This window comes from Frieseomelitta varia, unplaced genomic scaffold (assembly GCF_011392965.1).
Source record: "Frieseomelitta varia isolate USP_RPSP 00005682 unplaced genomic scaffold, Fvar_1.2 scaffold_1009, whole genome shotgun sequence".
NCBI lineage: Eukaryota > Metazoa > Arthropoda > Insecta > Hymenoptera > Apidae > Frieseomelitta > Frieseomelitta varia.
This window is the reverse complement of record NW_025108650.1, coordinates 113,343-126,475: the sequence shown is the minus strand read 5'-3', so window position 1 is coordinate 126,475 and position 13,133 is coordinate 113,343. Positions and strand designations below refer to the sequence as shown.

The following is a 13,133-nucleotide window of genomic DNA, read 5'->3' as shown; positions in this document are numbered from 1 at the left end:
ATTTTGACGTTTCGGGCGGAATTCGGGGGTTGAAATCATCGTGCGGTACATCCCGATAAGAGCTCCGGGGTTGAAAACGTAACCTGACAACCGAAACCGTCCGGCGTGCCGCGCGACGATGGTCTAAATCGCGAGAATTATCGGTGAATCGCGCGATCCGCTTGCCAGAGGGAAGCGTACGGTGGCTGCGTTCAATGTAGCGAAGTTGTCGACTGTCTTGAACGAGTTGGACGGTCGTGCGACATCGCTGCCTTCCGACCGGCAGGAACATGAAATCGAAACCCGACCGCATCACCGAGAACGCAAATTCGTCCACGTGTCGCAGACGTCGAAACCTGGACCCCGTGCACCGTGTCCGCCCGACGCCGAATCATCCATCACGATAATGAGTCAATTGACCGCGCCTCGCCAACCGTCAGGTCTCTCCACGCGATCCCATCCTTTCTTAACCCTAGAAACTCGAGTTGTTAATGTGAATTTCTAAGGACGAGCTGTTCGAACTTCTCTTCATACATTTATCGCCAGAGAAGCCGCTCGATCAATTTTAATCAGCTGCTTCTGGAATTTTTAATTTCTTCTGATTTTACTTCTGGAATTTCTAGTTTCGCTTAATTTCACCAATCCTGTTTCTGAAATGTTTAATTTCATTTCGTTTAACCTCAATCTCGGAATTTTTAATTTCGTTTCGTTTCATCAGCGAGCTCAACGGCGGAGCGTAACTAGAAGGTTTAGAGAAGATTTTTAGAAATTGATTGAGAAATTTGCGGATGGGTTAGAGAAAATGAGAAGTTACAATTAAATTAATGTTAAATTGCAGCTGGAGATAAATGATTAATTACTTTTGATATTTTAGTTCATTTAAATGGCTCGTGTAAAATTCATAATTAATAAGATTTACTACAATTTACTATATGATGAAAAAATCCAGCTTCTCCTTTTTTCTTAAAAAAAAAAATAAATAAATCGACGAATTAATATTATTATTGATAATTGTAATTGTAAGTTGTAATTAAAGAATGTGGAATGTTTGTTGAAAAATTTAGAGAACAAAGAATCCGTCAGCGTTATGGAGAAAAGTGCGATGTCAAGTTCAGGAACCAAGTCTGCATATCAAAGAAAATTTCTATATGGTCAGTCAGGACGTAGTTCGACTCAGGTTTGTATTTATCGCAATTCTACGAATATTTTTGCCTGGCCCTTAGTGAGTTAAAGCAATTTTATTTAATGATCAAATATTTAATAACGTAGAGACATATTTAAAACAATCGAGATATGAAAAATTCGGTGAAAAATATAATCGTAATTTCAGGGAGATTCCGCAAGTAATACCACAGAAGATACTTCCATTAGTAATAAATCGCAGAGCAATTCCGCTCGACGTACGCCAGCAAAATCATCAGTCAGCCCAATTTCGAAGAGGCTCTCCTCCACTTTGCCTGCCGGATCAACGCTGAGACCCGAAAATCAATATGCAATGAAAAAAAAACGTTATTTACTACTGAAGAAGGAACTGACGGACAAACAGGTATGTAATTATTTTTCACGATTCTTCGATTTCGTAAAAATTACTTAAATGTGTGAGCAAAATGTTGTCGATCAAATTGGAATTTGATATAATTTTGTACATTATTCTTTTCAATTATTATATTTTATATTATATCTTTATATTATTTCTTTTTAATTAGTAAATAACAAATGCTTTTCATCTTCACGCACGGAGATTGTGTATTTCTCTTTTCACGTACCTAGAACTAAATTTTTTATTATATTTTCATGGAAAACTCTCAAAAAGAAAATGTACGTGTGTTCCCAGAATCTATATCTTATTCTCAAAAGTTGGTATAATATTCTAAAGTACTCTTTGTCAATATCAACAAATATTTTTCCACTTTTCTGTTCTACAATCCAAACAACTAAAGACTTCCAAAAGACTAACGTCAATTTAAATTCGAAATACCCTTAGAAAGTCGCGCAAGATCTCTACAACGAGATGTCGCAGCTTCGCGACAAGTTAATTACCAAAGGTGCGAGAGATCCAGGCAAAGTGGAAACTCTGAAGTTCGAAGTTGGATCTAAACACTTTCCTCCGGCCGAACCGAGCTATAACGAGGCAGCGAACGTGGAGAAACTGTCCGTTGGAAAAGAGCTGCTCGAAACTCTGGAGGATAGGCTGCGGGAGATCCCGAAGAAGTTGCGCGACTTCTGTCAAGAACTATTGGAAAAACAGACGAATTTCGTGGCTTTCGTTACCACGCACCTGATCGAAGGCAGTTCGGAAGCGAACGAGCCGGATCACGCGAACTCGGAGGTAATCATGAAGCTCGAGGTTCACCAAAGAGAGAACGACGCGCTTCGATCGCGTATAGACGAGATGCAAGAGATCGAGGAGAAATCGATCGCCGAGTTAACGAGGAACGTGAAGCATCTGATTGACGAGTACGAGCATTCCAGAGCGAAGATAAAAGAGTTGAACGCGGCGGAGGCTCAGAAAGAGTTGCAAACGCAATTGAACGCCACGATGGAGGAGTTACAGACGGAAAAAGAGAAACACAATCAGAACAAAGATCGTCTTCGACAAACGGAATCGTTGCTGCAAAAGGCGCGTACGAAAATCAGAGAGATGGAAACGCAAGTGATGAATGACAAGGAGAAAATTCAGCAGCTGCAGGGTAACATGAAAACCATGGAGAGTCAAATGAAGCAAAAGGATCTGGCGATAGACACTAGATTGAAGGATATGCAAAAGTCGATGAAAAACAACGAGGATCTCGTGGCAAAGGTGGAAAAGCAGAGGGACAGCTTTGAAGCACGGTTGTTTTCTTTTTCTTTTCCGTTTTCTTAAAGTTCCTCTTTTACTTGGTTTCTTGACTTGGTTCGCTTTAGGTTGGTGGAGCTTAAAGAGAAGATGAATAGCAAGGAAAATGAAGCGATGAACACTATCAAGGAGCTGTCTGAAAGACTGAAAGCAGTTACCACCGATCTTAGAGTTGAACACGAGAAGAGGTATGAAGAGAATTTTTTTAATTACGAAAATTAATTTTCTTTGAATCTAGGAATATAAAATGATGTTTGAAATAGGCAACATGCAGAAGACGCGTTTGTGGAGTTAGAGGAGCGGTACAAGAATCTTGAAGACAAGAGCAAACAGTTGTGTGAGCTTGCGGAAAAGAATAAAGACTTCACTATTACGGGTAATCTTAGTTGCATTGAAAGAAAAAGTGCAATCTATTACGTTAAAACGAAGGTTTAACGTGCATGTTTCGTTTTACTTACCAGAGGGTAGTCATACAGAGAACGAAGTACGCCTGTTCAACGATTTGCAGGCAACCAAGAACGAACTGGAGGCGGAGAGGCAGATGAACTTGAAGCTGCAGGAGGAGAAAGAAGAAATCATCGCAGTAATGCATCAAGCGGCCGTTAGTTTGCACTACTTTCGGGACATGTCCTCGTATAAGTCATAAGAGCTGTTCAATTTTAATCTCTCCGTTTGTTAAATCTTTTTTTATTCTAATCAATTAGAAGATTTTTAATTATTTCTTTTTCGTTTGTTTTCGTGAGCTAGTGTCGCGAGGAGAACGAAGATTCGAGGGAGAAATTGGCTGCGCAATTGGTATTCAAATCCAACGAACTCCAGAACTTGATGATACAGTACTCGGAACTGAAAAAAATTGCAAAAAACGCGTAAGTTATTCTACCGTTAGTGCATTGTATTATCATAATGCTAAATTACGTGATTTTCTGAAAAATTCACTAAAAAATTCGCTATGATGTAAAAATATAAAAAAAGATTAGACTACGATAAAATTAAATTACAATAACATAAAATTATTATCAGACTACAGATTTTTTAATGCATTTATAGAAAATTGAAGAGTGTAAGAATGCTTACAATGTAGAATATTTCTATAACATACAGATTAATCAATTACACAAATTTCTATTTAAGCTCCATTTCTTTAGTTATGATCACAGAAATATTAAAATGTCTAATATAAAAATCCACAGTCTAACTGTTACTTGTGAAAATATCAAAAGTTACCTCAAATTGTCTCATACAGAAGCACTTTGAATAATGTATTTTCTCTACATTTTCATCGGACAATTTAGCCAAGAAAAAAATGGGATCTTAGAAAAGCAATTGATAGACATTCAAACACGGCTGCATTCACAGTCCATGGAAGGTGGAAGAGCTGGGTTAAGCGCTCATGCGATTGAGCTTCAACAGCAGGTTTCCGATCTGCGCAATAATTTGGTAGAAGTGATTCAGCAAAAAGAGGAGCTGGAGACTGCATTGAGTCAGAAGCATTTGGAGTTGGAACAGCGCGATCGTGTGATGCGTGAGCAGAGCAAGTTTCTGAAAGTCAGAGACGAATTGCTTGATATCTTGAAGGGAAAGGCACAACAAGAGAATGGAGAGTTATCCAATAGTAATGAGAACAACGAATATCTTGAACAGGTAATCATTTTATATCATTAAAAGAATAGACCTGTTCAAAGAAGTTGGACAATGTTTTTCTAACTAATCAGATTCACGAACAGATAGCCACCAAAACGGAGGCGATTCAAGAGTTGTACACAACGCTGGAGAACAAACAGCTGCAGATCATGCGTTTGGAGAAGATGGTGAAGTTGATGGAGGATCACCAAGATCGAGCGCAGGCTCAACGCACGCGTTTGGAGAATCGCATTGCTCAACTAGAACTGGCTTTACAAAGGAACAAAGAACAGCGGTATGTTAGGGAACAATCGTCATCTTCTATAAAGTTTCACATGGAAACTGAACAAGATAGATTATCGCAGGATTATATTAGCGATTCTGATCAAATTCTCTCGAAAGATTCCTTCAACTTGCCTTCGTTCAATCAGCATGATTCGATTAGTAGGAGATCGGAATTTTTATCTGCAACCGATCCTTCGCAAATTTATCACCAACAGTTACACAATTACGGAGACTATACACAGCGACAGACATCCTCCGATGAGGACCAACCTTATATTTGTGAACGTTGTCGACAAGAAACATTCGCAGAGAAAAATGAACCTTGGTTGAGCAAAAACGATTCCACCGAAAATATAGACGAATTTTCTCGTAATTGGTTACCGAACGCGTCCAGTCTGGAAATAGATCAAAATTCGATGAATATTCATGACTTCCAAAACAATAAATATTTTTATGATTCACCTTCGATAGATAGAAATAGGAAATATATCTCCAGGATGTATAATCTACATGGAGAGTTCGATAACATAGACGATAGTAGCAGGGAGTCGCAAAATCCTTATCAGAGAGAATATTATCAATATCATCATCTTCATCGTCGAGTTCGGTCGCCCTTGGTAAATAGGACTGTACCTCATGGTGTCAACTTGTAAACTACTATATATAGCTTCTCACTGTTGATGTTCAATATCTTTCTGCAATGTAGGACTTGACTCATTAATGTAGGGATAAATGGTTTGGGTTTGTGGTATTATTAAATCTCACACACATAATTCTCTTGAATTATTTCTTGCAGAAAACCGATACAGATAGATGATGCAAACAATGCATTGAATTTAATTCAATTAAATTTTCTGAAACTATTACAATAAGTATATTATTCAATGATTATAAATAACATTTATAGTGGTTATTGATATGATCAAGTAAAAATTTCTTTCTATATACAGCCTTTAAGCATAGTTTGATGTGAAAACAATTAGTAAAGTATATTATAAATAAATTTGTACGTTGTATTAATAAGGTCTGATTTAATAGGCTAGGTACTCCCTGCTACCAAGTTTTCAAAGTTATATCGTTGATACAAAAGTTCCTTACAGAGTGCCTAGCCTTTGAAACAGACCGATTTTTAATCTCTTTATCTCTCTGATTTTATTTTTTTATGTTTTAGGGGTAAGGGCTTCGGCATCCTGTAAGGAAACTTTCTAAACAACGTCAACGTAAATGATCCCCATCTTTGATCATAATCAAAGAGATTGTTTTGTGTTACTAGCCATTACATCTTTGGTAAGCGGAACTATATCGTTTATAAAGTTTTTTTAAAAGAAAGACGTTCAAATTAAGTAGTAACAATTTTATACCTTGAATGTTAAAAAAAAGTTAAAAAAATCATTTATGTACTTTGATTTACACTATTGTATTCGATGAGATTATTTATATTTTTTCTCTGTACATTTTGTATGTATAGTTTATTTTAAAATAAAATTTATAAAATTAAATTATATGTACAATATATTACATACTACGTTAATTACTATCATTATCACTACTGTCAGAGTATGCACCCAATAAAGACAGACCATTATTACTGTTCCCTGTTGAATTATACATACTCTCAAATGTGCTTATATTTAAATTTGTACTTTTCTCCATAGAAGCATCTGTTTCTTCTCTTGTCACAGTTTCTGTTTTTTCTTTATCAGTACTAGTAATTGTGGAATTTGAATTCACTTTAGTATTCACTAAATTTATTTTTTTTTTAACTATGCCCAACAAGTTTTTTCTATTTGATGATGATGGTGTACTTTCAGACCATAATGATGTTTCAGAAGGTTTTATTCTTTGAGTTTCCTTAGGCTTCAATAAAAAAATTAAAAGTACTTTATAATACTTGACAATTTAAGTATATTTATAAATATTTAATAATCATAATTAATCAAAGAATTAAAGTATTTACCTTTTCTTGTTCTGCTACAGATTGAACCTTATTATTTTCAATTTTATTTTTACTTTTCTTTATCATCTTTTTTGGTGGTTCATCATTTTTATTCTCATCTAATTCTAAAATTTCTTCTTCTACAATAATTTTTTTACGAAATACTGTTTTAACATATTGCTCATCATATTCTTCTTGTTCCTTTTCTGTTCTTTGTTTGACTGCTTCTGTATCAAATTGTTCTAACATTTGATCATAATCAATAGTTTGTTGCCTGCGATTCAGGTCTTTTAATTCCTCTAATGATTCTAACAATTCTAATTCCTGTTTCGATTGCAATGTTCTTTTTTCCAAGAGTTTCATTGGATTGGTAGCTTCTTCCTCTTTTTCCTCATCCTCCTCTCTTTGAGCTTGTTCTTCTGCCAATTTCAAAGCCATGAAATTTCTGGTGGCACCTGCTTCGATCTCATAATCCGTGTTCTTAGGGTCTGTTTTAAAGCTTATTTCTTGGAGGCATCTAGTACATTTTATATAAAACCTGTAAATCCGTATTCCTAAATAATCATCACCCTCAACATCTTCTTTACGGGCATTAAATTTCTTTCCTTTGTAAATGTATTCCCCGCAAGTTTTGCATCTCATATTGAAAGGGGCCATCAAACGAACTGTATATTGCCTATTTCGGGCTAATTTCATACGAGGGATTTTCGACGGATCAAAATCCGGCGGATAATATTTCTGAAATACAAAAATTATAATTGATATTGATATACATAAACAATGTACAAAAACATCATTTTTTCATTCAATTTAATTAACTGCAAGATTTTACTTACGTTCAAGACTTTACGCTCCGACATGTTTTTAGTTCAATACAATAAAATTATTAATATAAAATATTTTATTTATTTAAAAATATAGCTCGTACTAAGGCTAAGTCATTGACTAATGGCAAAATAGATGTGACACTATAGGGAATTTTGTACCTTACATTCTATAATACCAACGTCGAAAAAAAAATTTTTCCTTTCTGTCTAAGTTTTGAATATAATTTGCCAATAATCAAGTATCCTTTATATTTTGAAATTGACTCTTCAATTTATTAAATTTTCGTAAGAAATTATTTCGTAAGAAATTTTTTTAAAATTAAAATTTAGTTGTTTTACGGACACTGAAACAGTATAGCTATCTAACGGTGAATGGTGGAACTAATTTTCTAATATAAAAATCACAAATATTTCTATTTTTCACACATATTTTACAATTTTGCAACTTCTTTGTGAACTTTTGGTATCAATAAACAAAACATGGTAAAGTATTATTTATTACAAATGTTTATTTTAAAAATCATATAAAAGGACAATATTATATCTTTTAAAATTTACTCATTGAATTGTTTATGAAATAATTGCAATTTACTCATTGAATTGTTTATGAAATAATTGCAAAATGCCATTGAAACTTTAGATTGTAATATAAGAACCAAAATTTTAATATGTAGAGTATAATTAATAGAAATTAATACAATTTTTTGATTTAATTATTTTTTCGTATTAATTAATACCATAGATAAGATTTCATCTATTAATATCCATAATGGCATCATCAAAATAAAACATTTTGTACCAATTGTATCTAATTAATTAATTATGTAGGAAATTAAAATAATATTACATAGAGAAAATTTCTGAAATTTAAAATTTTAATTTGGTTCCTGAAGAATTAAAAAATTTTGCTTAAAAGAATCTGATTTTTAAGTTTTATTATGAAAACATTAGTTTCAACTTTCTATCACTAGATGGCGATAGTATTTCCAATGTTCATAAATTGATTAAATTTTCATTTCTAAAAGAAACTGATTAAAAAATTTAATTTGTAAATTTTTATAGTTGCATTCTTTTAATTTGATTCTTAATATTATTCCTTTATTCCATTAACGCATTGAATAGTAATAAAATGAGTAACTATAAAAAAATCTTTATTCGCACAGAATCGACTGTATGTGCCATCAAAATGGTATCATTGTGAAGTAAATTGATGTTGTTATTTGTTAATAAAAAAAGTTTGTTGAATATAATGCAAATTATTTCAAGATATAAAGTTTAATGAAATAACTATAGTTTATTTAATGAAATAACTAAATTAGGTATGTATATTTTATATATCAAAATTTAAAAAATAAAATTTGAAACTTTTCATTAAGTCTATTGCCTCATTTAATAGATGAAAAGAATTAAAGAAAGGAGTTCTGTGTAGTATTTTTTATATTTCAAAGTTTTAATTTGAATTATTATAAAGATTACAGCGCCATCGGTGAAACGGTGAAATATGTAATTACGATGTCAATCATAATCGATAGTTCTCGCGACCAATCTATAATCCTGATCACGTGATGCATTGTTTTTGGCGGGAAGCAGGGTGAGAAGCAGGATTGGCGGGAAGCACGGTAAGAAGTAGGATCGTCCGAAAAGTTGTCAGGTAAAGAGATAATTAATAGTTTTTAGACTTGTTTTCGTATTATCGAGTCCTTTTATGTTTTAGAATAGTACGAACATTATAAAGCATTATTAGTTATTATATATCTATATGTTCAGTTTATTAATTATTGTTGGTTAGAAATGAACACAAGTAATATTTCCAGATTATATATAATATTTCCTATCAAATATTTCCAGAAATATTCGACCATATTAAATTGTCGCTCGTAAATATACGTGAATATTTGTGAATTCATACGTACGATTGAAAAATTTTCATAGAATGTTTTGTTTTTTTTGTAATCTTATTTGTGCACACTCGAAGCCCCCCCCCCCTCCTCCCCCAGAAATTAGTTCGCGACGCAAACCTATTGCGCAGGGGGGAGGATAGTCTATTGTTATAAATCGGAGTGTTAAGACGTATTATTCTGTGTGACATTTATTAACTGTATAATAATTTCATTATCTTTTCACCATTCGCAGACTGTTCGCTACTGTTAACATTTTTTCATACGTTTGTAAGTACTTAATAATTTATGGAATATTATTATGACTAAATTATTTTTCTTTCTTTGATCGTATTTTTTTTTTGGTGGTTACATTCGCCGGTAGTTCGTATTACGAATTTTCAGAACTGCACATAATCTTGATCATTATTTTATTTTTATATAATTTGTTTCTTTTATACATTTATTTGGAAATTCTGCTTTTCTTTTGTGCAGATCATTGGTTGAGTGCAAGTGAAAGTGTCGAAGTATCGCAGGGACGCCACAAAATTTAAAAAGGACGCCATTATTGATCTACGATAAATTCAACGGATTTTAACGGATGTACGATAACATTTGATTTATTCTAATAAAAGCAGCATCCATTTTAATATTTATTTGATATTTATGATCATTTGTAATTATTTCTCTGATATTCTATCGACATACATATATTTTTAACAATCACGAATACATTCGAATATATTCTGTATATTGTGTTTTGCGCAGTTTTGTTGAACTAATAAAAAAGTACGCCATATTTGATTAGTACGAAGTATATTTGAAACTTTAATATTTGATATTCGGAGATATTATTATTAGAATTTTTGAACAAAATTTTATTGCATTAAACTTTTCAAACAATATATTTTAAAAATAAATTATAATATTTCACATTTTGTTAAAGATTCTTCACAAAATTGAAGATTCTTCTACTTTAACCTATTTTCTGGAAGAAATGTAGTGATGCTTCGAAAACCAAGATTGTAAGTTTGTATTTTGTATTTTATTTAATTTTATTTCGTTTATTGTTTATTTATTAAAAAGTCGAATCTTATTTTATTTCAGCAGTTATGTCCCTTGATGATAATTTCTTCTGGGCCATAACTTGTATTGTACATCAGTAACAATTTTCTTCGCATCTAATTGTGAGTCGCATGCATTTTGTTCCTCTGATCACTCAATCATATCGTAGGATGAAAGGTCCAAATCGATACGGGTGATCAGTTGTATTACATAGAATTTTCTACGAGCAAAGTGACCATGGGTATTTATTATACCCGTGAGTAGTAATATTTTCTTGTCTGTGTTATTTATTAGTTCAGGATAGGTTTTCTTGCACATCGCGTTGTTTAATGTTAATAATAAAGCATTAATAGTTAAGACGATATTACAATATAAAAGATTGGAATAAAATACATAACGCTGATACTTAAGAAATCACAGAATGTAATTCATTATAATTATTTCTAAAAGTATTATTTACTATGATTATTAGCAAAGATAAAATATTCGTAAAGTATCTATATAATATCTGTGTGAATAAATAAAATATAAATATTCGAATAAATGACGAATAATTTTATTTGATTATTTTGTAATGGAGAAGTCTGACGTTGAAATTAACATTGCAATTTTGATTGAAATTATTATAATGATGATTTGTAATTATAAATGGTATTTAATTTTAACTCGAGTTTTATGGTAATATGAATTTATTTTATTGATTGATATTAAAATTCAATTTCAATCGGTCCAAGAATGCATTAAATTTTATGTGCAAGAAGACACTTCGCGACAGGCAGATTTCAGAATCAAAGCAATGGTTTTAAATGTTTTTTTTTTTTTGTATTTTCAAAGATGTGCTTTGATGAAGGAAACACCTGAGGATGTTTTTATCAATATTTTATTTAGAGTCCATTATTACTGAATATTCTATTGTACTATTGTTATATTATATTATAATATTGAATCTTAATTTCTTTTTCAATAAATATATTCATTATTGATTTCTTTTACTCAAGTGTACTATTAAGTATTAGCCCGTTATAAATTAGTAAAATAAATATATTAATCATCTTTTTAGCTCAGGATTTTCAGGTTTAATCTTTTCCGTGTTCATTGCCAGGACCTCATTCACGTGCCCAGGTGCTACTTGGGTGGGAGATAGGCAATGGGCATGATGATCGTAGTTCATAAGCTTAATTATTTCTCAGCGACTGATGATGCGTTAGTGTATCGTGCACGATGTATTTTCCACATTGTGTGTGTGTGTGTGTAGTTAGATTGTGGGATTGCGTCGTTTTTGGTATTTATGAGCAATATAATTTTCAAGTACTAATAAATTTCACTACGCTGTTAACTAGAGCAAATTATGAATAGTAGCATTATTTATCTTGATGAAATGATATGATAATAAAAAGCATGCAGTAATGGTACCAAATTCCATATCGCTATTAATATCATTTCTTCAGATAATATACAAATTATTATGAATATTTATATACATATTTAGACACATTATGAAATTGAAATTAAAATTGAAATTGAAATATAAAGATCCAAATATATACGCATTTTTATTACATTTTACGCAATGGTCATTAGCCTTCATCAGTCGATTTCAGGAAAATGGTACGTAAATTAAAGTGTGAAAGTTGTGTGTTAAGCTCGGGTGTCGGAGGCGTCCCGGGACGTCCTCTCTAGTTTAGGCTGCGCCCGAGTAGTATGTGTGAGAACCGTAGAATGAGTGTGTTGGTGTGCCTGTTTTGCCATTTTTTAAATATAGGGCGATTGGTTAGGATAGGTAGTTTACTTTCTGGTATGCCTGTGTTTAATTATAAGTAGGTAGGGCCGGGCAAGTTGGCACAGTCTCTGGTCGCGTGTCCCCTTTTCGCGTGTCCAACCTGTTTCTGGAAATACAATTTGAAAAATCGACGGTGAAATTGGTACAAATGAAGCATGCCACTTGTTTCTGGTTTTACTCTTCGATTTTTCGAATTTAGTATCGCGGTCGCGGTCGCGGATAGGTCGCGAGTAGGTCCCGAAACGAACGTTTATGTATGCAGGTACTGCTCGAGCACGCACATGCGGGCGGACAACAATCACTGTGATTGATGGTCGTCCGTGTGTAATTGAATCAGCTTCCGCGATTTATCTTTTCATTTCACTTTGTTTACGCGATTAGAAAAACTCGAGCGTAGATGTAAGTTTCAGCGGGCATCGTGCCCGAAGAGAGAAGAGGCTATAAGCCGAAGAGGCCCGGCAAATTGCCATAGAAGAGGGCAACTACTAATGGTTTTTCATCTTCTGGATGGGAAATCCATCCAGAGTATGGAAAGTCATTCTCGTTACTACTTTGTCACTTTGCTCGTTTTTAGTATTTGTACTATGTATTAGTGGTCTTTCTTTTTTTTTTTTTTTTTGGCCGATGTATATGTCGACCCATTGTTACGTTGGGCAAATCGCTGTATTTTATTAGTGTTTCGAGAAATTAATTACGATTTGCATTAGAGTTGCGGAGTAATCAAGATTCCGCGTTGTGGATTAGTGTTACGAAAGAATATTTATGTTGGTTTGCGTTAGAGTCACGGTATAATGATGATCCGTAATTTAGTGTTGCGAATTACAGGAGATCGCGTTTGTTTTTGGCAAATTTTGTCATAAATTGTTGTAAGTTTTGAAAGAATAATATTAAAATTTGTCGTATTTTTCATTTTATTTAAAATTGAATT

The 13,133-nt window shown here is 32.9% G+C and overlaps 2 protein-coding genes across 5 annotated transcripts; one reads left to right on the top strand and one right to left on the bottom strand.

The window, feature by feature from the left end:
- Positions 1-767: 767 nt before the first annotated feature.
- LOC122530923 (kinesin-like protein KIF15) lies at positions 768-5,373 on the top strand. The gene is made up of 11 exons (XM_043658378.1): positions 768-771; positions 1,044-1,156; positions 1,310-1,525; positions 1,964-2,811; positions 2,884-3,003; positions 3,079-3,191; positions 3,277-3,416; positions 3,563-3,681; positions 4,108-4,456; positions 4,540-4,734; positions 4,936-5,373. Exons 1-11 carry the CDS (start codon positions 768-770, stop codon positions 5,371-5,373), a joined length of 2,655 nt encoding a protein of 884 aa, XP_043514313.1.
- Positions 5,374-6,118: 745 nt separating this feature from the next.
- Positions 6,119-7,611, bottom strand: LOC122530984 (splicing factor YJU2). Of its 4 annotated transcripts, none has more exons than XM_043658666.1 (4): positions 7,493-7,611; positions 7,262-7,394; positions 6,678-7,194; positions 6,119-6,577 (listed from the first exon to the last, which is right to left on the bottom strand). In XM_043658666.1, exons 2-4 carry the CDS (start codon positions 7,291-7,293, stop codon positions 6,248-6,250), a joined length of 879 nt encoding a protein of 292 aa, XP_043514601.1. In that variant the 5' UTR covers positions 7,294-7,394; positions 7,493-7,611; the 3' UTR covers positions 6,119-6,247. The 4 variants fall into 4 exon arrangements, with proteins under 4 accessions (XP_043514601.1, XP_043514676.1, XP_043514433.1 ...); XM_043658741.1 differs by having other exon boundaries at positions 7,280-7,394; XM_043658498.1 differs by having other exon boundaries at positions 6,678-7,394.
- Between the last annotated feature and the right edge of the window lie 5,522 nt (positions 7,612-13,133).

Coding starts and splice junctions, on each gene's coding strand:
- LOC122530984 (XM_043658498.1), bottom strand. CDS start 7,516: ATGTCGGAGCGTAAAGTCTTGAAC. Junction 7,395..7,492: donor CGGAGCGTAAAGTCTTGAAC/GTAAGTAAAATC, acceptor TTTGTATTTCAG/AAATATTATCCGCCGGATTT. Junction 6,578..6,677: donor CTGTAGCAGAACAAGAAAAG/GTAAATACTTTA, acceptor TTTTTATTGAAG/CCTAAGGAAACTCAAAGAAT.
- LOC122530923 (XM_043658378.1), top strand. Junction 3,004..3,078: donor AGAGTTGAACACGAGAAGAG/GTATGAAGAGAA, acceptor TGTTTGAAATAG/GCAACATGCAGAAGACGCGT. Junction 3,682..4,107: donor AAAAAAATTGCAAAAAACGC/GTAAGTTATTCT, acceptor CGGACAATTTAG/CCAAGAAAAAAATGGGATCT.